Source organism: Canis lupus, chromosome 2 (assembly GCF_003254725.2).
Source record: "Canis lupus dingo isolate Sandy chromosome 2, ASM325472v2, whole genome shotgun sequence".
In the NCBI taxonomy this organism is placed as follows: domain Eukaryota; kingdom Metazoa; phylum Chordata; class Mammalia; order Carnivora; family Canidae; genus Canis; species Canis lupus.
In genome coordinates, this window is record NC_064244.1 from 79,854,351 (window position 1) to 79,879,153 (window position 24,803).

Here is a 24,803-nt window from a genome sequence, read left to right on the forward strand (position 1 = left end):
ATGGGGGGCGTGTTCGAGGGGTCTTGGAGGGGGTGCCTCCAGATGAGGAGGCAGGAAGGCCCAGAGGACAGAGGAACGCACAGGGAGCCCTCATGGGAGAGAGACAGCAGGAGAGAGGAACACCCAAGGGAGAGAGAGGGACTGGGTCACAGCGCTGACTCCCCTGTGCCGAGCGAGGGACTAGACCCTTTGGGAGGCAGGCACCGTGCCTGGGGTGAGCATCGCGGGAGTGGGGGTCTTGTTTGCATCATGGGGGTGCAGGCCAGCTGCCGGGAGGAGCGGGGGGAGGCCAGGATGGAAGGAAAGGAGGAGGGCGTGGGGGTTCGGGTTCGTGGCCGTTGGGGCACCTGCTCCGCGTCCCTGGTAGATGGGGAGAGCCTTGCGAACCCGTGCACCCTCAGGGCCTGGTGCAGGGCCAGCTGTCGGCTTGGGCTTCCCTGGAGGTGAGAGAATAGAGCGAGACCAGCAGTCCCAAGAGCCACAGGCCCGGGTCCCGATCCAGATCCTCTATGTGGTGCCAGACGAGACGCTGGGCCTCTCTGAGCCTCCAGGCTAAGCCCACTGACCTCCGGGGGTGGGGGGGATAGAAAACCGCTCCCAAACATGCCCAGCAAATAGGAGGTTCCTGTGGGCCCGGGGGATGGCTGGCCGTGATTTAGGGGGGAAGCCCCATCAAGATCTCCAAGGTCTTACTGAGGGGTCGATTTACCCCCTAGAAACTTGTCAACAGTAAAATGAGGTCGGTGATGCTCCCATAGAAATAACATTAGTGTCGCCTCAAAGGAACTCAGAGTCTGGAGGGAGAGCTGAGGGCGCTGGAAGCTTGGAGAAGAGGTGGGAGGCTGGAGAATAAGAAGGGGTGGATGGAGAGACAGAGGAGTGGGACGAGGCACAGAGGCTGGGGTCTGTGGGGTTAGGACTGCAGGAGGCTGCCCAGGCCAACACAGCATGTTTGGGTAGCCTAATATGAGGTTGGATGGGAGAGGCAGGAGAGACACCAAAAAAGGCCTTAGAAGGGATGTGTCCAGGCTGGAGGGGCAGATTGGGTTGCTTTGGTGAACTACCAAGGCCATTGGGGTTCCCAAAACCGATGTTCCCAACTCCTGTTCCTTAACCCCAAGAAGAACTTGGGGGTTAAAATGCATATTAAAGGCTCTGAGGGGGATCCCTGGGTGGCTCAGCGGTTTGGCGCCCGCCTTCGGCTCAGGGCGTGATCCTGGAGTCCCGGGACCAAGTACCACGTCGGGCTCCCACCATGGAGCCTGCTTCTCCCTCTGCCTGTGTCTTTGCCTCTCTCTCTCATAAATAAATAAATAAAAATAAAATCTTTTTAAAAAAATAATAAAGGCTCTGAGAAGTCCTGCAGCACAGAGCCTGTTTCATTTTATTTTTTTTTTAAGATTTTATTTATTTATTCATGAGAGACACAGAGAGGCAGAGACACAGGCAGAGGGAGGAGAAGTAGGCTCCCTGCGGGGAGCTTCGTGCAGGACTCAATCCCAGGACCCCGGGATCACGCCCTGAGCTGAAGGCAGACACTCGACCACTGAACCACCCAGGCACCCCGAGCCTGTTTCATTTTAACTTTGCTCTTTCCAAACACATTTGGTCTGAGAACGCTCTTCTGTGGTTTACCCTGGGGGACCGATACTAGGACCAAAGAGCATCCATTAGGAAATGCTGTGGTAGGACAAAGGTTGTGTTTTTGGGATCCAACAGGCCGCAGTTGAATTCCTGCTCCGTGGCCCCGGCTGGTGTTGGACCCTGGGTGAGTCACTTTGCTTCCCAAGCGCCTCCTTGTCCTCGGAGTCATTGTAAGAATTAGGAAGAAGAATCTGTGGGTAAATGGCATGTGGCCAGCTCTTTGGTCATGCTGCATTCCCTCCGGTGCCTTGACTCTCCCCTTGAGTCGGGCTCTCCCTGTATCGCAGGTTCAACGTGGGCTGCGGACGAGGGACTTAGGTAGGTAATGGGCTGGGTGGAACTTTGATCGGATTTCTCCTGCTGGGACCACAGCAACTGACACCCCTCCCTCTGTACCCTCATTGGCTGCGGCACAGCGGACAACAGAAAAGCCCAGATGTACATGGAGGGAAGGATCAAGGCTCCTGGGGCCCAGCCAAGTCCTGGGGTGAACACCGCCAGCAAGAGGCCTGGTGCTGAGCCCACCATATCAGGAGTCAGCCAGGTAAGGGCCCTGCACCTCATGTTCTGACCCTGCTATTCCCAGCAGGCCCCTTTCCCCGCCCCTACCCAGACTTCCTCCCCAACTGCTTTAATTAAGACTCAGTTATAAGTGACATGAAATCCAATCGAAACTGGGCTAGCCGAGCATGAGAATATTTCAGCTTGGGTCACTGACAAATCTACCTGTAGACTTCAGGTCTGGCTGGATCAAGGTGCTAAATGAGTGCCTCTTGGCTCTGCCTTCCAATGTGCCATTCCCCAGCGGGCTCTCCCTGAAAAATGGCAAGGATTTCCCTGGACACTCCAGGCTTAAATCTTCTCATCTTACATCCTCTGGAATAGCACCCCCAACAGGAAGGAAGCGTCTTTGCAATAGTGGAAAAAAGTCTCTGAAACCACTGTCATTGGCCCAGATCGTGGTCACATGTTCATCCCTGAATTAGTCACCCTGGCACGGCAGAGTGGCCTGGATCTCTTGGTATAACGGAGCCAGAGGTGGCACTCAGTTGGCTTCACCGAACCCCCTGCACCCCACCACCACACACGCATATGAAATGCTGACTGATTTTACAAGGATAGATGCTGCGTGAACAAAAGCAAGAATTCCTACTTCCTCTACTATGTGCCTCCCGTGGCCTCCAGCCCCTTTATAACCCGTATTCTCCCGGCAGCAGCCCCAGGCTTCCATCCATGCACCCCCCCAGCCCCCAGCCTGCATCCAAAGCTGTTGTCACACCCCTTAGCCTCCTTCCATCCATCCAAGTGCCAAGTGGCATGAGCTGAAGAGCACAGACCAGGCCCTCCTTCCCATCTAGTTTTCCCAGAGCCAAAAATGTCACCATACAAAAAGGTCAATGTTCCAAAGTATTGCCCTCTTCCAGTAGCTTCTGTTACAAGTCATGGCTTCCCCTGGGGGCAGGGAGAGCATCTGAAGGTGGCGCAGGGGTCTCCGAAGGAGGCTGGGGAGGCTCCCTTCACCTCTACCCCTGATTATTGGTTCAACGAGCAAAATCATGGGATGGGTCTCAGTCCCGTTGTGCCACCATCCATATGACCTTGGGCACTGGCCACTGCACCCCTTGGAACCCCATTGTCTTGGATGTGTCCTGGCGAGGACCAACTGGGTTCGGTCCCTGCAGGCATGAGCACAGGTGACCTTAGTGTTGGCTTTCGGCACAATCTGGTGTGCCAGCCGTCATCATCGGTCGATGGAGCCAGGTCATCCGGAGTCGCTGACTCAGTGAGGCTCGGAACTAGCTCCCAGTCCTCGGGTTTAAACTCGAAACTGACCGGCCAGGATGGGCATCAAAACCCAGGTCCAAGGATCCCTGGGTGGCGCAGCGGTTTGGCGCCTGCCTTTGGCCCAGGGCACGATCCTGAAGACCCAGGATCGAGTCCCACGTCGGGCTCCCGGTGCATGGAGCCTGCTTCTCCCTCTGCCTGTGTCTCTGCCTCTCTCTCTCTCTCTCTCTCTCTCTCTCACTCTCACTATCATAAATAAATAAAAATTTAAAAAAAAATAAAGATTAAAAAAAAAAGAAAACCCAGGTCCAGGGCCTGGGCTCTGAAGTGGTGGAAATCGTGGAGGCCTCTCTTGGGTCCTCTCAGGGTCTTGCCGCCCTTCGGGGGGCTCGAGCAGGCTGACTCAGGGAGCCCCCTTGGCTCGGGGGCTACTCCGGACCTCAGGCCTGTGCTGGAGACGTTAGTGCCAAGTGACAGCGTCTGGGCCCGGCCGCTCCCTCCGGGGGCGCCCCTGTCTCCTCCTTGCCACCATTGTCCAGTCAATGGCACAGGCACAGGATCTCTCTGGCCCCGCGGCCAGGACAATGCCCAGGGGGAGGGAGGAGCCCTCCCGAGTGGGTGCGTGTGGCCAGCCCTGGGCCCAGCGCCCTGAACATCTCTGTTGCAGGTTGCGTTTGCAGATGTTGCAGGGGTGGACAGTGGGAAGCAGCCCTCATCAGCCCCAGGAGGGCCAGAGAAGGGGCCCAGACCTAGGGAATCCTCGGAGGACGGGCCTCTGGAGCTCAGGCCCCGGGAGCAGATGCGTCCTGCAGGACCAGGGTGAGCTGGGGACTTCTTGGAGAAGGTCCGGGAGAGATCTCTGCAAGCCACGTGGGGGACAGGGACGAGGCAGGAGTCCCTGCCAGAGCGCCCCTGCTTCTCTGTCGTGCAGCACAAACCACGCTTCATAATTACTCCTGGAACCTTCCCCCTCCCCCACTTCCCAAAGCTTCTTTTATGTGTCCTGCTCAGCCCCAATCCCTCCTGCCTGGGACCGGGCCTGGCACACAGCAGATGCTCAGTAAATACGTGTTCACTGAATCAATGGAAGAATGTGAAAAAGAGAGGCAGAAACACATTTACGTGGCATTATTGTTACTGTTTTCTAAATGCTGTATATTTTTTTGACTTGTCTATAGTGAGAATGTAAATCTTTTTAATTTTTTTTTAAGATTTTAGTTTTAAGGGCCACCGGGGTGGCTCAGTGGTTGAGCGTCTGCCTTCGGCTCAGGGCGTGACCCCGGGGTCCTAGGATCGAGTCCCCCATCGGGCTCCTCACAGGGAGCCTGCTTCTCCCTCTGCCTGTGTCTCTGCCTCTCTCTCATGAATAAATAAATAGAATATTTTTTAAAAATGCCTTTACTTCTATCTATTTCTAGAAATATACCCAAAGGAAATAATTGGAGATTCAGGCAAAGTTTTATGCAAGCTTTTTCACTGTTGTGTCATTTTCAATACTAAAAACTTGGAAATGCCAGTATGCCTTAAATACCCGCAATTGAGGAAAGGTAAAGTCAAGTATGGTTATCTATAAAATATAGAATTTGGGGGGCCCCTGGCCGGCTCAGTCAGTGAGGTGTACGACTCTTGATCTCAGGGTTGTGAGTTCAAGCCCCAGGTTGGATATAGCGATTACTTAAAAAAAATAAGTAAATAAAATTAAATATGGAATTTTATACTTTCACTTAAAAAGCACGTTTATGAAAGACTTTTTGGCAGGGAAAACATTTACGTTGTAACGATCATTAAAGATAGATTGCAAAACTATGTATGCAATATAATTGTAACTATATAAAATTAAGCAATTATTTCAAGATGGTAATGAAATAAGTCCCCACGACAAATATATATGCACATCCATAGGAAGAAGCCTGGGGGGATCCCTGGGTGGCTCAGCGGTTTAGTGCCTGCCTTTGGCCCGGGGCGCGATCCTGGAGTCCCGGGATCGAGTCCCATGTCAGGCTCCCGGCATGGAGCCTGCTTCTCCCTCTGCCTGTGTCTCTGCCTCTCTTTCTCTCTCTATGTCTATCATGAATAAATGAATAAAACCTTTTAATAAAAAAAAAAAAAAAAAGGAAGAAGCCTGGGGAAGGTACTCCAGAACCCAGAACATGAAAGTGAGATCTGAGTGGCAGATTCAAATCCTGAGCTGTCACCTGTAGCCTCGTGACCCTAGGCTCAAGTCTTGTCTTCAAGTCTCTCAACTTCTGTGTAACCCAGTTCTCTCTGATTTTTCTTTTTTTTTTTTTTAAAGATTTTATTTATTTATTCATGAGAAACAGAGAGAGAGAGAGAGAGGTAGAAACACAGGCAGAGGGAGAAGCAGGCTCCATGCAGGGAGCCCGACGTGGGACTCGATCCCGGGACTCCAGGATCATGCCCTGGGCCGAAGGTGGCGCTAAACTACTGAGCCACCCAGGCTGCCCTCTTTCTTTCTTTCTTTCTTTCTTTCTTTCTTTCTTTCTTTCTTTCTTTCTTTCTTTCTTTCTTTCTTTCTTTCTTCTTTCAAAATTTATTTCTTTATTTGAGAGAGAGAGAGAACACACGCATGCAGTAGGGGGAGGGGCAGAGTGAGAATTTCAAGCAGATTCTCTGTTGAGTGTGGAGCCTGATGCAGGGCTTGATCCCATGACCCTGAGATCATGACCTGAGCTGAAACCAAGTCAGATGCTTAACCAACTGAGCCCCCCCACAGGTGCCCCAAGATTTATTTTGAAGTAGTCTCTCTACCCAACATGGAGCTCAAACCACAACCCTGAGATCAAGAGTCACATTTTCTTTTTTTTTTTTTTTTTAAATATTTTATTTATTTATTTATGATAGTCACAGAGAGAGAGAGAGAGGCAGAGACACAGGCAGAGGGAGAAGCAGGCTCCATGCACCGGGAGCCCGACGTGGGATTCGATCCCAGGTCTCCAGGATCGCGCCCTAGGCCAAAGGCAGGCGCCAAACCGCTGCGCCACCCAGGGATCCCCAAGAGTCACATTTTCTACCGATCAAGCCAGCCAGGTGTCCCCGATTTTTCTTTTTTTTCTAAACAACAACAACAATAGTAATAATAATAAAATCCTAACTCCCCTAAAGATTGACATCACAGTGTGTGGGATTTGGGGAATTTGTGTCAGTCCTTCACTCATTCTCTCCGGCCTTAAGTCTGCCCCTGTGGCGTGTCTAGTCCTGCACAGGCGCTCTGGGGAACCACTTAGGAGTCTAAGAATATAAAACCGTGGCCCAATCCAGGAGCTGAGGTATCTCTTTGTTGTCCTCCCCAGGAAGAAGCAGTCAGCCCCCCAGGAAGGCCCCGGGGAGCTGCAAGCAGGCCGGGAGCAGGCCAAGCCAAGAAGTGAGCTGGGGGCGCTGCCTTCCAGGGTCCCTGCAGCACCTGAAAGGAAGCAAACCGCGACTCAGCAGGGGAGACAGCAGAACCCAGGGACGGTGAAGGGCCAGGTCCTCCAGAGCCACCAGGTAATGTCCACGGAGACGTGGGCAGGAGGGCACAGAAGGACCGCCCACGGGGGACACTGAGAGCCCCCATTTCGGTACACTTGCATCTATTTCTCTCCGCGCCCTGGAGAGGTCAAGTATCGTCAAATGTCGGGTGTCTGTGGGTCACTGGGACATTCTGGATGTTCTTGATTGCAAGACTTTGCAACTATGTCAATGGGTGCTGGGGGCGGGGAGGAGTTTGAGGGCTTCTGGTTACAATAAACATAGGGTCCTGCTGGATTTAACAAAGCTCAACGGGTTTTCTTTACACTAGGATATTCTAGAAGCTCTTCCTTAGCTGCTGAGCTCTGTGGGACCTTGCAGGAGATGGTTGGAGCTTGGTGCCTTTTTAAAACTTATTTGACTACAAATGCCTTTTTACTCATTTTCTTTTTAAGATTATTTATTTATTTATTTTTTAAAGATTTTATTTATTTATTCATGAGAGACACAGAGAGAGAGGCAGAGACACAGGCAGAGGGAGAAGCAGGATCCATGCAGGGAGCCCAATGTGGGGCTCGAGCAGGACCCCAGGATCATGACCCGAGCTGAAGTCAGATGCCCAACCGACTGAGCCACCCAGGTGCCCCAATGCTGAACATATTTTAATGCACTTATAGGCCATCTATATATCTTCTTTGGAGAAATGTCTATTCAAATACTTTGCTCATTGTTTAAATTGGATTGGTCCTTTTCTAAGAGTTCTTTATACATTCTGGGTACTAGTCTCTAATGAAATACATGAGTCACACATTTTTGCTTCCATTTTATGGATCATCTTTTCACTCTCTGCCTTTTTTTTTTTAATCAAGTTTTTTGTCTTCTTAGTATTGAGTTGGGGTTCTTACATATTCAAAATACAAGTCCTTTATCAGATATGTGACTGGTGAATATTCTCCTCCAGCCTGTGACTTGTCTTTTCCTTTCTCTTAATAGTGATTTTCAAAGAACACGAATTCTGAATTTTAATAAAGCCTAATTTATCAATCTTTTCTTTAGGGCTTGAGTTTTTGTTTTTGTTTTTTTAAAGGTTTTATATTTATTTATTCATGAGAGACACAGAGAGAGGCAGAGACACAGGCAGAGGGAGAAGCAGGCTCCATGCAAGGAGCCCGACGTGGGACTCGATCCTGGGAATCCAGGATCATGCCCTGGGCCAAAGGCAGACGCCCAACTGCTGAGCCACCCAGGCGTCCCTGGGGTCGAGTTTTTGGTGTTATTTCTTGCACGTCTTTGCTGAACCCAAGGTCACATCGGACATTCTACGTTTTCTTCAAGAAGTTTTATAATTTTAGGCTTAATCTTTAAATTTATGATCCATCTTGGGGTGCCTGAGTGGCTCAATCAATTAAATCATCTGCCTTTGGCTCAGGTCATGATCCCAGGGTCCTGGGGTTGAGCTCTGCTTGGTGGGGAGTCTGCTTCTCCCTTTCCCTCTGCTGCTCCCCTTGCTTATGTGTGCTCTCTCTCTGTCAAATATGTAGATAAAAATCTTTTAAAAATAAAATAGAATAACTAAATAGATAAATTTATGATCCGTCTAGAGTTAATTTTTGTGCATGACATGTTGGATCGTGGTTCAGGTTTTGGCTCATGGCCATCCAACCATTCTAGCACTATTTGCTGAAGACTATTTCCTACTGAATTTACACCTTTGTTGCAAATCAGTTGAGCATGTATGTGTGAGCTGATTTCTGCATGCATATATTTATCTTTATTCCAGGACCACACTGTCTTGATGATAAGTCGCTTTAAAATAAGTCTTGAGGGCAGCCCAGGTGGCTCAGCGGTTTGGCACTGCCTTCAGCTCAGGGCCTGATCCTGGGGGACCCGGGAACATGTCCCATGTTGGGCTCCCTGCGTGGAGCCTGCTTCTCCCTCTGCCTGTGCCTCTGCCTCTCTCTCTCTCTCTGTGTCTCATATTCTTTCATAAATAAATAAATAAAATATTTAAAAAAATAAAATAAGTCTTGAAATCAGGTAATGTAACCCCCTCTTTAGGGAGAACCATGAAGGATTCTTTGTCCATTAGGAAATCCACTTAAAGGGAACCACCTCAATTCCTCCAAGCTCCCCTTCTTTGTCTGCAGAGCAGCGTGGACTATGACTTTGGGTAGGCTGTGACTCCCGTGGGCCTCAGCGTCCTTGTCCCTGAAAACGAGGGTCTGTGCTGCCTTCTAGGGATGCTGAGAGCACTCAGTAAGAGGATGCTTGCAGTGCCTGGCTCACAGTAAGCCTGGGATAACTGGTCTCCCGGTGAGTGTTGAGGCTCACCTGGGAGCCAGGATCCAGGCTCCTCATTTTGGTGTCCTGTCCTCAGCAGGGCCCAGCATGTCAGCCCAGCCCAGGTCAGCAGGCAGCTAATGGGCCAGACATAGCACAGCCAGTGGAGACCTCTTGCATCTTGGACAGCTGTGGGCAGCGGCCTGGAGACAAGCTCCCCAAGAGGGTGGACACCCCACACATCAGGCCACAGGAGGCTCTACTAGAGCCTGGCCCAGGGGGACAGAAGGAGAGTCCCCAGGAGGCAATGCCCCTAAAGGACAGGGCAGCTCCGGAAGAAAACACGGCCGACTCCTTCTCGCCATCCACACCAGGACCTGAGCCACTCAAAGGAAGGTAAGTCATCCTCTGGGGTGCTGTCCCTTACCCAACTCCCTGACCCAACAATTAAGTTATAGATGAGATGAATTCTAGTCCTGATTGCTCCTGACCTGATGTAGGACCACGGACCACTCATGCCCTTCTGGGCCTCAGTTTCCCCATCTGTATGATAGCTCTAACACCAGAATTCTTTGTTCTGCAAACCTGTACTTTAACCATGGGGATGTGAGGGAATGAGGGCCCCCTCTGAGATTAGAAGGCCGGAGGAATGAAGCTGGGATAGTGGACCTGAGTGTCCTGGGTGCTGGGGGAAGGTCGGTGCAAAGGACGACCCTCGAGCTGACCCTCTGCTAGCCTGGGGTCTCTCCCTTTTTTAGAGTCAAGACTGTGGAGACCGAGCCAGCACCAAGGCCTGTTCCTCCCCTGGTAAGTGGAGCCCGAGTAGGGATGGGGAAGGTGCGAGTCTGGAACCAGGGTGAGGAGGGAGGCAGATGTGGGACGGGGATGGTATTTGGGTCCAGCTGGGGAAGCTGTGAATGTGGATTCACCTGTGTGCTTGTGTGAGTGTGCATGCATGTACACATGTGTGTGCATCTTGGGTCAGGAGCAAAGGATCCCTTTATACCCTGGAGCTTGGAAAGAGGAGCAGAACCCTGGGCTGGTAGCTGGGTTTGTCAGAGGAGATTTTTTTTTTTTTTTAGAAGGAAGGTAATATAACATGTTTATGCTGATGGACAAGATAGAACTGGGTGCTTTAGGGACAGCGCGACAGGCAAGAGCTGCATCTGACTTGGGAGGAAGGGCTGGACAGGAGTCTACATGGCCTGGCTTGGTGGCTGGAGGTGGGGTGGAGGTGATCTGCCCCTGTAATAGGGGGGACAGACGCAGGAGGTGGCTAGATTTGTCAGGTGAATCAGTGGGTATTTATTAAGTGCCTCCCGCGTGTTGTCACTGGACAGTCGTGGATAAAAGAGGCAGACGAGTCCTGCCCTCGTGAAGCTTACCCTCTGGTCAGGCGGCAAGTGGCCGGTATGGACACGGCCACGGAGGCTGTGCTGATCCCAGTGAAGAAACGAGTGATGGGGCGGCGGTGACCCACTCGAGGCCCCGGCTCGTGGCGCTGGGGGACAGCAGAGCCCAGGCGGGTGCACGGGAGGTTTGCAGGGGATCCTCCGGGGGCCCAGACAGGACGGGCAGTGCGAGGCTGCGGCGGAGAGCGAGTGGCAGGGGAAGCTTTGTGGGACAGTCTGGTGGCTGGAGGCCTCCCGGACCCACGCCCCTGTCCTGTCCCCAGGAGGTGAGGGACACAGTGCAGAAGCGGCCTCCGGAGCCCAGGGTGGCCGCAGGGGCCCAGACCCTCGGGAACCTCCGGCAGGGCTTCATGAAGTGCTTGCTCCAAGTGGAGGAGGAGGAGGCCACCCGCCGGAGGGCGGCCAAGGCCCGGAGGTCCCCGCGGACCCTGACCCCCGCGCCCGCCTCGGCCCCCCAGAGCCTGCCCCCAGCCCTGCCTCAGAGCCCGGCCTCGGCCCCTGCCATGGCTCCCTCCTGGGCCCGGGCGCCTGCCCCCCGGGGGTCCCCCGGCCCGGCCTCGGGGCCCTTCGCAGGCCTGGACACGGGCTGGAGAAGAGCGGAGCCCTGGAGCGGGGACAGGAGCCTGACCGGCACCAAGGCGCGGTAGGGGCCACCCCGAGAGGGCGCGCCGTCCCTGGCGGCTCCCGTCTAGACTCTTGCCCCTGCCACCGCACCTGTTCCCTCTCGGGGTCCCCTCCTGCGTAGCTCCTTTCCCCCATCCCTGCCAGCTTTTCTCTTTCTAATTCCCCGATGGCGTGTCCCTCCCCTTCACGTCCCCTGACCCCTGCCTCGTCCTCCCCCGGGTCACTCCGAGGCCCCCTGACCTCCCGGAGCCCCCCCCATCCGGGTCCTCCCGGGCCCCCCCTTCCCCTGGCCCTCTCCTCGCGCTTGGGGGCCGCCGGGCCGGGGTGGGCCGGGGCGGGGTGGCTGGATGTGTGCCCTGTGCCGGGGCCTGTCCTCAGCAGCAGGAGCTGGAGGAGCGCGGCCTCTTCACGCTCTACCAGACCTGGGACGAGAGGCTCGAGAGGCTCGAGGAGCAGCTCACCGTGAGGCAGGAGGAAGGTGAGGGCGCAGGCCTGCCCGGGAAGCCCGATGCCCACCACAGCCCTGGGCCACGGCCGGGGGGGGGGGGGGGAGCCAGAGCGAACCCTGGGCCCTCTCCCTGGGGTCCAATCCTCTTCCAGGTCCAGAGCCACCTCTCCGAGTAAGTGGAGCGGGTCCTGCACACTTCTTTATGTTTCGGAGGCATTTCTGGCTCCTGCAACCCAAGCCCATCGGCCCCCGTGGCCTTTGGAGGCGGCTTGGGGAGGGGGGGAGGCAGGGCTCTGGGGCTCCCCCGCTGCCCTAGACCATCCCTCACAGTGTAACAAGAAAGGGGACCCTGGACAAGTCCCATTTCCCACCACAACCTCCCCACCCCCTCCAAAAAATGCTAAAGTTCTGAACAACCGCCTGGGGGAGACTCTGTGCCCTTCGTCTCCATCGTTCTTGGCGCTGGGCCACAGGACCCCACTTGCCCCCAGGAGGAGGAGGAGGAGGGAGCTCTGAGCCCCAGCCCAGGCCCCGCAGATCCCTGTCTGTCCTCCCTCCGCCCTTCACTCCTCCCCCAGATCTGTGGCCTCTCCACTGGCCCCTTCTTCTGACTTCCTGAACGCGCTCTCTGGCTCTCCATGACCCCCTCCTCGCTCCTTTAGCATTACAACCCTCTAGCCATTTTCGGAGAGGCCCTTCTGCCCCACACCCTAGAGCAGAGTTCACGGGCAACATCCTTCTGTGGCGCAGAGACGCGGGGTTCCCACCACGACCGACCGTCCGCCCCCTCCAGCTGCCCCGCTCTGATGGCCCAAACCACCAAGCACTACGGTCACATCTGATTTTAAGAACCATTCTGTTCTTCCCCTTTTTTGGTGTGCCTGCCCTTGGTGGGTCCCCACTGCCCCCAACCCTAGACCCTAGTCCCCCTTCCCCTCCCCATTTCAGTTCTGTGTGTCAGGGAGCTACCACGTGCCAGGCACTGAATTAACACAACTGCTCTCGGAGGATGGACCGCTCTGCCCCTCTCACAGATAAGAAAATCGAGGCTCAGAGATGTACGGTGACTTGCCCGTGGCAGTTGTGAATGGTCGGCTTGCGCTGCCGTAGTGGAGCATCACACAGATCAGGAGGTCACAGGCTCAGATCAGGGTGTCAGCAGATTTGGTTTCTCCTGAGGCCTCTCCCCTCGGCCTACAAGTGGCCGCCTTCTCCTGTGTCCTCACGTGGACTTTCCTCTGCGCACACATGCCGGTGTCTCTTGTGTTTCCACATGTCCTTTTCTTTTTTTTTTTTTAATTTTTATTTATTTATGATAGTCACAGAGAGAGAGAGAGAGAGAGAGAGAGAGGCAGAGACATAGGCAGAGGGAGAAGCAGGCTCCATGCACCGGGAGCCCGATGTGGGATTCGATCCCGGGTCTCCAGGATCACGCCCTGGGCCAAAGGCAGGCGCCAAACCTCTGTGCCACCCAGGAATCCCAACATGTCCTTTTCTTATAAGGACCCCAGTCAGATTGAGTTAGGGCCCACGTTACTGTCTCATTTTAACTTAACCACCTCTTTAAAGGCCCTGTCACTAAACGCAGTCACACTCTAAGGTACTGGCGGTTAGGGCTTCAACAGAAGAATTTCGGTGGCATTGCTGTAAGCCTCAGTTTCCCTACCATGGCCAAAGGAACAAGCATTCCGCTCCCACGAGGCTGTTGTAAGAATTAAAGGAACACGTGGCTCTAGAGAGCCTAGCACAGTGCCTGGCACGTGGTAGGGGTGTCCTAACGTGGGTGTGCTCCTGGCACAAAGTGAAGGTCACTAACGAGCTTAGCTTTTGCACACCCGCTGAACCCTTGGCCTGACCCTGGAATAGAGCGGAGTGAGCAAGTGTGGCTGCGCCTTCCACTGCCACTCTCATAGTTGCCTGTGCCCCCCTGCCCAGCCATAGGGGTACAGGATGCAGGACAGGAGGGTGGTTGGAAGGGGCGAGATGGACGAGGTGGGAACCAGGCGTGTCCTCGCCTCACGTGACCCCGCTGTCCGCCCCAGCCTTCCGCAGTTACTTTGAGATCTTCAATGGCCATGGCGAGGTGGATGCACAGAGCCTGGGGAACATCCTGCTGCTGGTGGGCATCTCCCTGACGCCGGCTCAAGTAGAGGACGCCCTGATGAGTGCTGATGTCGATGGTGAGTCGGGGGAGGTGTCCTCCGGAGTCCCGGGCGGGGCCAGCAAGGTGAGGCCTTTGCGGCCTGCGTGTGGTTTGATGCTCTGCTGTTGCAGGTCTGGAGATTTTTCATAAATTTTTGGGTGAGGGGCCCCATCCTGCGTGTCCATTTTGCACCGGCACCCACAAACGATGTAGCTGGTCCCGGCCCCCAAAGTTAATGCTCTCTGAGCACCTACTCAGTGCCAGGTGCTGGGGACTCAGAGATGACCGTGACCTACCTCTTGACCCCAGGATGTAGGTGATCTCTGAGATCCCTCCCTTCTAGGCCTGCGTGTGTGCTCCACAGGACATTCTCCCATGAATCGATTTGACCAGCTGTGTGACATTGGACAAGTCACTGAAGTCCACCAAGCCTCAGTGTCTGTATAATGGGGCTGAGAGCAGTATCCATCTCACCAGGCTGCTGCAAAGCAAAAGAGATAATCCAGGCAGAGCTTTGAGCTCAATGCCTGGTGCACAGAATGTATCCAGGAGACACTGAGCTGCTAGTATTATTCATCCAGTAAATATTTATTAAATGCCCACTGTTTGCACATTTCTGTGCTGGGCACTGAGAATGGAGAGATATGTAAGACCCAGGAGACCTGCATTTGAGATGCTCACATAGTGACACAGGAGTGAGAGTCACCAAAGGAAGCAGCGCTTAAGGTGGCTTGGAGGAAGGGATCAGGAAGGAAGGCTTCCTGGAGGAGGTGATGCTTGAGCCAAATTGTAAAAGCTTAAATACTGATTAGGCAGGGACCGAAGGAAGAAGGGCATTCCTCTTGCTAGAAATAAAATACGCAAAGGGAAGAGAATGCAGCATGAGAGGAACCCCATGTGGTTTGGTTGGCTGGACACAGGGCATGGGGAGCAGTGGGGCTGTAGGGGCCTGGGCACACTCCATCACTGCACGGGGGCGAATCCACACACACAAGCCCGAAATTCAGCCCAGCTCTGCCCCTATATGACTCTTCGGCAACAGTTTGCTTTTCTCTGTGCCTTGGGCTCCATCTGTGACATGGGAATAAGAGGCACCTCCAGAGGGTGATTAGAGACCATTCATCTGTCTAGTAGTTCAGAAAACATCTGCTGAGACTTACTTGTCTTTTTTTTTTTAAGATTTTATTTATTTATTCATGAGAGACACAGAGAGAGGCAGAGGGAGAAGCAGGCTCCCTGCGGGGAGCCTGATGGGGGACTCCATCTCAGGACCCTGGGGTCATGACCTGACCCAAAGGCAGATGCTCAACCACTGAGCCACCCAGGAGCCCTGACGTACCCGTCTTGTATTAAAAGTTTTATTAAAAAAAATAAAATTAAATAAATAAATAAATAAATAATAAATAAATAAAAGTTTTATTTATTTACGTAATCTCTACCCCCAATGTGGGGCTTAAAATCACAACCCTGAGATCAAGAGTCGCGTGTTCCACCAATCGAGCCAGCCAGGCGCCCCCAAGATCTTCCCGTCTTAAGCCCTGAGGACAATAGTGCAGAACCAAACAGACCCAGTCCCTGCCTTCCGGCACCTCCATTAAATTCCAGACCTTATGAGTTGTGGTTGAAATACAGGGTTTTATGAGTGTGTAGTGGGCAGCTGACCCAGTCAGATCTGACGTCTCTGGGGCAGGGACGGTCAAGCAGAAGCATGCATAGGATGTTGACTAAAGGTTTGGAGGGCAGTGGAGAGGATTCTAGGAAGAAGCAGCATGTGCAAAGGCCCAGAGCAGGGAACATGGCCCCAGTGGAAGAAGAGATCTATGCTGGGGGTGCTTGGCCCCAGGTGAGACTGGAGACAGGTAATAGAGCAGGTCCTGAAGGGCCTGGAAGGCCGAGGTGGGAATCTTGTGGGTATAGAATTCTCATGCAGTGACTAGCACTTGGTAATAATAACAGTTAATGACATTTAGTGAACTTGTATAATACACACAGCCCTGTTCTAAGCACTTTGCTTCGTTCGATCTCCCATGAGATAGGTAATGGTTATCCTCACCCTATAGATGAGAAAGTTAAGGCCTAGGGGGGTTTGGGGCTTTGCCAAGGTCTCATGGATAGTAAGTGAAGGACCAGGGATGTGAGCCCATGCTGCTGCCTCTAGGATCTGGGAGGTTCCAACACTGGAGATTTTAATTTTCACCTTCTACTTTTCAGTGTGCACTGCACTTGCTGCATTGAATGTGTGCTATATACGTGTGGCATACGTGTCTCCTGTGTGTTTTATAACCAAACCCATTGAGTAAATGATAATAACCGTGCCCAGGCTGCAATGCCTGGGCCCACTCTGGAAGGCCCCTGCCCACTGTTCTACCTCTGGCCTCTGCAGGGGATGGTCGTGTAGGCTTCAAGGACTTCCTGGCTGTGCTGACAGACACCAGGCGCTTCTTCTGCTCCGTGGGTGAGTAGGGACAAGCCCAGAGGAAGGGGAGCTTGGTGAGGAGCTTGGTGGCTGGTGGACAGTGGGCCTCCGGAACTACCAAATGGTAATTGCAGACATCATCCCATGTCCCCAGAACAGAACGCCCTGGCAGACATGGCTCCCCCCAACCCCCACACCCTATTCTTTGAGATCCTGTCCCTGCTGGTGGAGATGCTGGCCTTACCTGAGACAGCCTTAGAGGAGATCACCAAGTGAGTGGGGCTGGTGGTTGGGGGTGGAGGGTTGCAGACACAGAAATGGCTCCTAGTATTTTGGGCAGCTGAGGAACTTTGAGAGTTAGGACTCTTAGTTGCAAGTGAAAAACATCCACATAAAACTGGTTTAAGCAAAAAGGGACTATATTGGCTCACATAACCGATCATGGCTGCAAGAACGGCTGGATCCAGGAGATCAGATGATACCAGGAAGGCTATCTCTCCTGCTCATCTCTGTACCCTGAATTCAAGCTCAGCTAGGCTCTTCTCACAGTGGGAAGGATGCCAACCGTCAGCCCCATGCTCCTACCCCTCTAGTCGAACAGATTCAGCAATAAGAGGAATTCTTTCTTGCGGTACCCCACACAGCATCCCAGAACAGGAATGTGGTGGAGACTGCCTGGGGCCAGAGAGCGCTGGGGATGGAAGCCTCCGCATGTCTCCAGAGTGGGCTGGGGTGGTGGTAGTGGTTCAGCTAAGGAAGGTATAGCTACATACAAAAGGAACATCAACACTCCAGGGCTAAAAGCAAAGCGTGCTGGCAAAATGGCCCAGCTGGTCTCTCTGTGTGTCACATAGAGGCTTGTCCCTGCCACTGAGACCAGGCCTCGTCCGCATGGGGCCAGAGGAGGGGGAAAGAGAGCAGGCTATTTCAGCAACATCACCTTGGCAATCCCAAGACAAAAGGTCTTTTTTCCTCCCAGCATCTATAAATCACTCTAAATATATATGATTCTGAAGAACATAAATGTATAATTTTAAAAACAACAAAACAAATTCCCCATGTGTCCATTTCCCCAGTTTACAAATAGATCATTTCTGGGACTCCTGGGTGGCTCAGTCAGTTAAGCATCTGCCTTCGGCTCAGGTCAGGATCCCAGAGTCCTGGGATCGAGTCCTCATCGGGGTCCCTGCTCGGTGGGGAATCTGCTTTTCCCTCAGTCCGGCCCTGCCCCTGCTCATGCTTGCACGCGCTCTCTCTCTCTGAAATTTAAAAAAAAAAAAAAAAGTCTTTAAAAATAGATCATTTCCAATAACATCGAAGCCCTGTGTGCCCTCCCCCAATCACAAAGCACTCTCTCCCCAAATAAGAACTAACCATTACTCTCTTGCTTTCTGTTTTAAATTTTCACTGCTTGTTTTTTTCCCTTTGTTTACCGAAAATTTCAAATACACAGCAAAATGAAGAGAATTTCACAGTGAACGTTTATATGCGCACCACCTAGATTCCACCGTTGCCTTTCTCCCATGCTTGTTTTATCTACCCATCCCTCTATTCATCAATCCATTTGGGTAATTTTTTATTCAAGATAAATGATCTTCAGTATTCTCTAAATACTTGAGCATACGTATCAATAACTAAAGATCGTTGCTTATTTAGGGCTTTTTTCATTATTTGAGGTATAATTTACATACAGGTGAAACACACACATCACTAGCGTGTGACTCTCAGCAAATGCTCACACCCGAGCAACCTGAACCCCCCTCTCAAGTTATGTAGAACTTTACCATCACTCCTGAAAGTGCCCCTCAGGATCCTTGCCAGTCGGTCTCCGAACCCACCCCTGCGGAGGCAATCACTCTCCTGGTTTGTTTTCCATCACGGATTGGTTTTCCCTTTTGGCAACCTCACACCCATAGAAGCGCCCAGTGTCAGCTTCTCCACTTGTCCATGTCGTTGTGGATGTCGGTGTTCACCTCTTTCTTTCTTTCTTTCTTTCTTTCTTTCTTTCTTTCTTTCTTTCTTTCTTTCTTTCTTTCTTTTTCTTTCTTTTTTCTTTCTTTCTTTCTTTTCTTTCTCTTTCTTCTTTCTTTCTTTCTTTCTTTCTTTCTTTCTTTCTTCTTTCTTTTTTTTTTAAGATTTTATTTATTTATTCACAAGAGACGCAGAGAAAAAAGAGAGAGGCAGAGACACAGGCAGAGGGAGAAGCAGGCTCCATGCAGGGAGCCCGACGTGGGGCTCAATCCCAGGTCTCCAGGATTGCGCCCTGGGCCAAAGGCAGGCACCAAACCGCTGAGCCACTGAGGGATCCCCTGTCCACCCCTTTCTATTGCCGAGTGGTGTTCCACCCACGGACCTCCCACGGTTGATTCATCCATCTCTTTACTGATGGGTTTCTCAGCGGTCCCCAGTGGGGGCTTATAATGAATAAAACTGCCACTAACATTTTTTGTACAAGTCCTTGGGTGGACACATCCATTTGTTTCTCTTGGCTGAATATGCAGAAGGGAATTGCAGGCAGGTGCATTTTACTTCGGAGAACTCGCCAGAATTTTTTCCCCCAGTGGTTGTACCATTTTATAATCCCACCATTACTATGAGACATGGAGTGGAGCTTTCTGCTCTTGACTCCCACTTGTTTGTACTCCTGAACACTTCATTGTTCAGCTTTTCATAAACTTTATATGAGCGGACTCCTACTGTAGTCTTTTGCTACCTGTTGGTTCTCCTCCACGTTACGCTTTTGTGATCTCTTCACGTTCTTGTGGGTAATTATCGATCATTTGTCCTTCTCACTGCTCCGTACTATTACGTGCGACTGTATCACAATATGCTTATTCATTCTGCTGATAGGCGTTAGGGCTGCGTTCAGTTTCCAGCTGTGGTAGAGACAGTGTGAATATTCTCATATATGTCTCCTGGGACACATGGCAAGAGTTTCTCCAGAGCTGTAGTTTTTAAACTTTATGGCCAACACCCCTTTTAAAAAAAGATTTTATTTATTGGAGAGAGATAGAGGACTCGTGTGTGCGTGAGCAGGGGGAGGGGCAGAGTGAGAGGGAGAAGCAGGCTCCCCACGGAGCAGGGGAACCCGACGACACGGGGCTCGATCCCAGGACCCTGGGATCACAGCCTGAGCCGAAGGCCGACATTCAACCACTGAGCCACCCAGACAAATGGCATTGTCACACAATATTGCAAATCTCTTCAGAGTCTGGCAGAAAAGAAGACGGTTTTCCGTCTCATATTTGCTTTGCATTCAATCTGTTGCAATACGTTGCTGTGCTTGAAGTGTATACAGAACTCTGGCCGCACAAATAAATCACAGGATGGGGGAGTATTTTACTAGCCTTTTCATTTATACCTACATATCGTGTGCATTTTTTTCTTTGATATTGCACCAGACTTGATAAGTGGTAGAGCCTTATATGGTTAAGATGTAGAATCAGGGATCCCTGGGTGGCACAGCGGTTTAGCGCCTGCCTTTGGCCCAGAGCCTGATCCTGGAGACCCAGGATGGAATCCCACATCGGGCTCCCGGTGCATGGAGCCTGCTTCTCCCTCTGCCTATGTCTCTGCCTCTCTCTCTCTGTGTGACTATCATAAATAAATAAAAATTAAAAAATAAAATAAATAAATCTTAAAAAAAAGATGTAGAATCAGAAACCAAATCAATGAACTTTTGGTACATTTTTATTTATTTTTTTAAAAGATTTTCTTTATTTATTTTTAGAGAAGGAGGGCATGGAGAGGAGCAGAGGGGGAGGGAGGGGAAGGAGCAAAGAATCCCAAGCCGACTCCATGCTGAGCAAGGAGCCGGATGCGCGGCTTGATCTCACAACTCTGAGATTATGACCTGAGCCGAAACCAAGTCAGGTGCTCAACAGACTGAGCCACCCAAGTGCCCCTATACTCTTTCATATTTTTAAAGTCTATTTATTTAATCACTCTCAAGGGGCCACCTAGGTGGCTCAGTGGTTGAGCATCTGCCTTTGGCTCAGGGCATGATCCCGGGGTCCTGGGATCGAGTCCCGCATTGGGCTCCCTGCATGGAGCCTGTTTCTCCCTCTGCCTGTGTCTCTGCCTCTCTCTGTGTCTCTCACGAATAAATAAGTAAAATCTTTTTTTTTTTTTTTTAAAGCACTCTCTACACCCAACATGGGGCTCAAACTCTCGATCCTGAGATCAAGAGCGGCATGCTCTATGGACTGCCAGCTGGAAGTCCCTGTACTTAAATGAAAGAATCCACTCGTCTGTGTTGTAGTTTGAATGGCTCTTCTTTGAGTTTTTGTAACACGCACTGGGCGTTTGGAAAGTATTGCGTATCTTCTAAATGTTGACATGTTTCATTTTAATTAATAAATATATATTTGCTAGTATATATATACACTATGATATTATATTTTAATTAATATCACCACTAATATCAGAAAAGTCTAAGCATTAGAATTGTTGTGTGTGGCTATAGTTCATTCATTTTCACTGCCAAATGCTATTTTGTCTGACATGTACACAACCATGTTAATGGATTTAAGTTTCCCAAAATTCTAACTTTTTCTTGAAAGCTTTAATTTTATCAACAAATGCTATATCAGTTGTTCTTGAAGGGATGGGCTATCACTCAGTCATTTAACCAACTAAGTCACCCAGGTGCCCCTCAAGTGCTTTTAACTAAAATAACCACATGTCCAAGTGCCCTGTTTTGCAGTGGAATGCCCTGAACTCCTTCATTTCCCCACTACCTGAAACTTTCCTATGAATGTCATATATTAAAAGCCTAAAAAAAAAAAAAAAAAAAAAAAAAAAAAAAAAAAAAAAAAAAGCCTAGCTAGAGGCACCTGAATGGCTCAGTGGTTGAGCATCTTCCTTTGGCTCAGGGCATGATCCCGGGGTCCTGGGATCAAGTCCCGCATTGGGCTCCCTGCAGGGAGCCTGCTTCTCCCTCTGTCTTTGTCTCTGCCTCTCTGTGTCTCTCATGAATAAATAAATAAAATCATAAAAAAAAAAAAAAACCTTAGCTAGTGACTATGGGGAGAAATTCAAGTTAGAATTTGTGAAATAAGATAGCTCTAGAAGGGGGTAAAACAAGTGTAACAAGTAGAAAAAACAAATCTGGGTGCCTGAGTGGCTCTGTCAGTTAAGGATCTGCCTGTGGCTCAGGTAGTCATGATCCTGGGGTCCTGGGATTGAGCCCCCACATCCGGCTCCCTTCTCAGCTGGGACTCTGCTTCTCCCTCTGCCTCTGCCATTCCCCCCTGCTCGTTCTCTCTCACACACTCTCTCTTGCATAAATAAATCCTTAAGAAAAAAAAAAAAAGAGGGATCCCTGGGTGGCGCAGCGGTTTGGTGCCTGCCTTTGGCCCAGGGTTCGATCCTGGAGACCAGGGATCAAATCCCACATTGGGCTCCCGGTGCATGGAGCCTGCTTCTCCCTCTGCCTGTGTCTCTGCCTCTCTCTCTCTCTCTCTCTCTGTGGCTATCATAAATAAATAAAAATTAAAAAAAATTAAAAAAAAGAAAAAAAAAAAGAACAAATGTAAGCATGATGTCCCATAGTTCACTGACTCAGTCTTAGTCCCAAGACTAGGTCAATTCAGTTTGTATTCATCCTACTTTGGGGTCATTGAACTTCTTGGATTTATTTATAATTCATAGCTTTTATCATAATTCTCTTTTTTGGGTACATTTTTCTATAAGTAATATTTTCATATGCCCCCCTCCTCTCCTTCTAGGACTCCAATTCCATAGCACTTAAAATTGTTTCATCAGTCATTGAGCAGGCTGTGATCCTTGTATCTCGAATTTTCTCTCTGTGCTTCACTTTGAATTTCTATTGCTAAGTATTCAAGTTTGCTGATCTTTTCTTTGCTGTATCTAAGCTCCTTTATTTTTTTCTATTTTTTTCTAACCTCCTTTAAACTTATCCAATGAATTTTTCATTTCAGCTATTGCATTTTTTCATATTTAAATATTTCACTTGGTTCTATTTCAAAATATATATATTTAAAATTTTTAAAATTTATTTATTAATGAGAGACACACTTGGTCCAGGACCACAACCTGAGCCAAAGGCAGGCACTCAACCACTGAGCTATCCAGGTGCCCCTCATTTGGTTCTATTTCACAGTTTTACTCTTCTCCTCATGTTCATATTTCCTTTAAATCCTTGAGCATAATTATAATAGCTCATTTAAGGTCTTCTGCTAATTCCATCATCTTTGCCATTTCTGTATCTGATTATATAAACTTATTTTTCTTTTTTTATTGGTCACTTTCCTGCTTCTTATGTCTGCTAATTTTTTATTGGATGCTAGATATTATGGCACTTCCTTTATTGAGTGTATTTTGTTCTTTAAAGAATTGAACTCGAGGGACACTTGGATGGCTCAGCAGTTGAGCATCTGCCTTAGGCTCAGGGTGTGATCCTGGGATCCAGGATTGAGTCCCACATCAGTCCCTGTGAGGAGCCTGCTTCTCCTTCTGCCTGTGTCTCTCTGCCTCTATCTCTCTGTATCTCTCATGATTAAATAAATAAATCGTAAAAAAAAAAAAAAAAAGAATTGAACCCGAGAGCAGGTGGTTAAGTTACTGAGGATTGTCTTTTCTTTTTCAAGGCTTTGTTTTGTTTTATTTTATTCTATTTTATTTTATTTTAAGTAAACTCTACCCCCAACATGGGGCTCATATTCATGACCCTGAGATCAAGAGCCACATGCTGTACCAACTGAGCCAGGCAGGTGTCCCTTGTTCAAGGTTTTAAAGCTTTGTCAGGGAGGATCCAGTATAGTCTCTACTATAGGGCTGATTTAGTCCCAACTACTGAAAAAGAACTCATCTAAGAGCTCTACTAATTCCACAAGTGTTCAAGAACATCTTTCTGCTCTGCCTGTTTGAAACTCATGTGTCTCTCAGTTCTAGGTAAACTCTGGTAATTACTTGGTTTTGTTCTTTGTCTGGCTTCATAAAATTTTACACTATGTATGTACTGCTTAGTATGCAACTACGCGCAATGTATGTACTGCATGTTTCTGCAACTCTTTCTTTGCATGGCTCCCATCTCTTTGATATCCTGATATACTAATCCCAGTGGCCTCCATCTTCACCAATTACAATGTCTGTCCCCTTACCTCAGTGAGTCTACTGTTCTGCCTGGATGCAGAACACGGCATCGGAGTCCAGAAGGTACCTCCACGGCAAAGTTCTGTAGAGACCATTAAGTTCACCTCATTGGTTTATTTTCTCTCAGGGATTATAGTCTTGTGCTGCCTGTTGTTCAATATCTGACAGGTTTCATATATTTTGTCCATGTATAGTTATTTACAGCAAGAGGATAATTTCAGCACTAGTTCCTTCATTATGGCCAGAAACGGAATTCTGTTCATTTGTCTTCAATTTTTTTTTTTTTTCTGTTCTTCAGATGGGATGATTTCTATTGATCTGTCTTCACGTTTACTAATTCCTTTTCGTGCTATCTCCAATCTGCTGTGAAGCTTATTCAGTTACGTTTTCACTTCAGTTATTGTACCTTTTGGTTCTAGAACTTCCATTTGTTTCATGTTTATTGTTTCTATTTCTCTATTCATTGAGATCACACTTTTCTTTAATTATCTGAATATATTTTTAATAGCTCCTTTAAAAATATTTTATTTATTTATTTGAGAGTGAAAGACCATGAGTGGGGGGAGGGGCAGAGAGCGAGAGAAGCAGATCCCTGCTGTGCAGGGAGCCTGACATGGGGCTCAATCCCAGGATCCCAAGATCATGACCTGAGCTGAAGGCAGATGCTTAACTGTCTAAGCCACCCAAGTCTCCCTTTAATAGCTCCTTTAAAGCCATTGTCTACTAAGACTTCCTCAAGGTTGCTTTCCATGAGTTTATTTTTATAGGTCTTACTATGGGCCACATTTTGCATGTCTAATTTTTAAAAACGATTTTATTTATTTTAGAGAGAAAAGTGAGCGAGTGAGCAGGGAAGAGGGAAGAGGGGCAGATGGAGATTGAGAGAAACTCAAGTAGATTCTCACTGAGTGTAGAGCCCAACTTGGGGCTCAGTAATCAGGAGTCTGCAATCATGACCTGAGCCAAAACCAAGTCAGACACTTAACTGACTGAGCCACCCAGGCACCCCATGCATGTCTGATAATTTATTGTGTCCTGAACATTTTAGATGATGATTTAGAGATTGGATTCTGTTTTGTTTGGACATCAGACTCTTCCTTTGATGAGTGTTAATTTTTTGTGCTTGTAGGCAGTTCAGGTTACTGGCTGATCTCTTTAAGTAATCTTGGTTTTTTACTTTGTTAGGGCATATTTGTGAAAGACCCAGGGGCTACATAAACCCTCTAACTTGGTAGACTCAACTTCCAAACTCTGTTTCTCCTGTGGATTTTAGTTTTAAGTAAGGTCTGTAGTAGGCAGAGGTCAACAAATTACATGCTGCAGGCCACATTCAGCTCACTGTTTTTACACTTAAACTTTTATCAGAACACAGTCACATTCATCCATTCACATAGTCTATGGGTTCCTTCTACTCAGCTTTGCCAGTTATCTATTACTGGCAAAGCTGAGTATCTATTATCACTTCTG

At 49.6% G+C, this 24,803-nt stretch overlaps 1 protein-coding gene across 4 annotated transcripts in view; it reads left to right on the forward strand.

The window, feature by feature from the left end:
* The window catches only part of SPATA21 (spermatogenesis associated 21), a 30,963-nt gene continuing 6,160 nt past the window's right edge, over positions 1–24,803 (forward strand). The window contains exons 1-13 of one of the 4 annotated variants that reach the window (XM_049106836.1): positions 1–214; positions 1,720–1,962; positions 2,061–2,188; positions 4,097–4,248; positions 6,741–6,933; positions 9,275–9,573; positions 9,936–9,984; positions 10,853–11,232; positions 11,594–11,691; positions 13,704–13,841; positions 16,188–16,259; positions 16,375–16,492; positions 20,359–20,598. In XM_049106836.1, coding sequence (XP_048962793.1) covers positions 1,851–1,962; positions 2,061–2,188; positions 4,097–4,248; positions 6,741–6,933; positions 9,275–9,573; positions 9,936–9,984; positions 10,853–11,232; positions 11,594–11,691; positions 13,704–13,841; positions 16,188–16,259; positions 16,375–16,492; positions 20,359–20,452 — 1,833 coding nt within the window. In that variant the 5' untranslated portion in view covers positions 1–214; positions 1,720–1,850 and the 3' untranslated portion in view covers positions 20,453–20,598. Of the gene's footprint in view, positions 215–1,719; positions 1,963–2,060; positions 2,189–4,096; positions 4,249–6,740; positions 6,934–9,274; positions 9,574–9,935; positions 9,985–10,852; positions 11,233–11,593; positions 11,692–13,703; positions 13,842–16,187; positions 16,260–16,374; positions 16,493–20,358; positions 20,599–24,803 lie in introns of those variants that run through there. The other 3 variants (XM_049106835.1, XM_049106833.1, XM_049106834.1) reach the window with 3 other exon arrangements.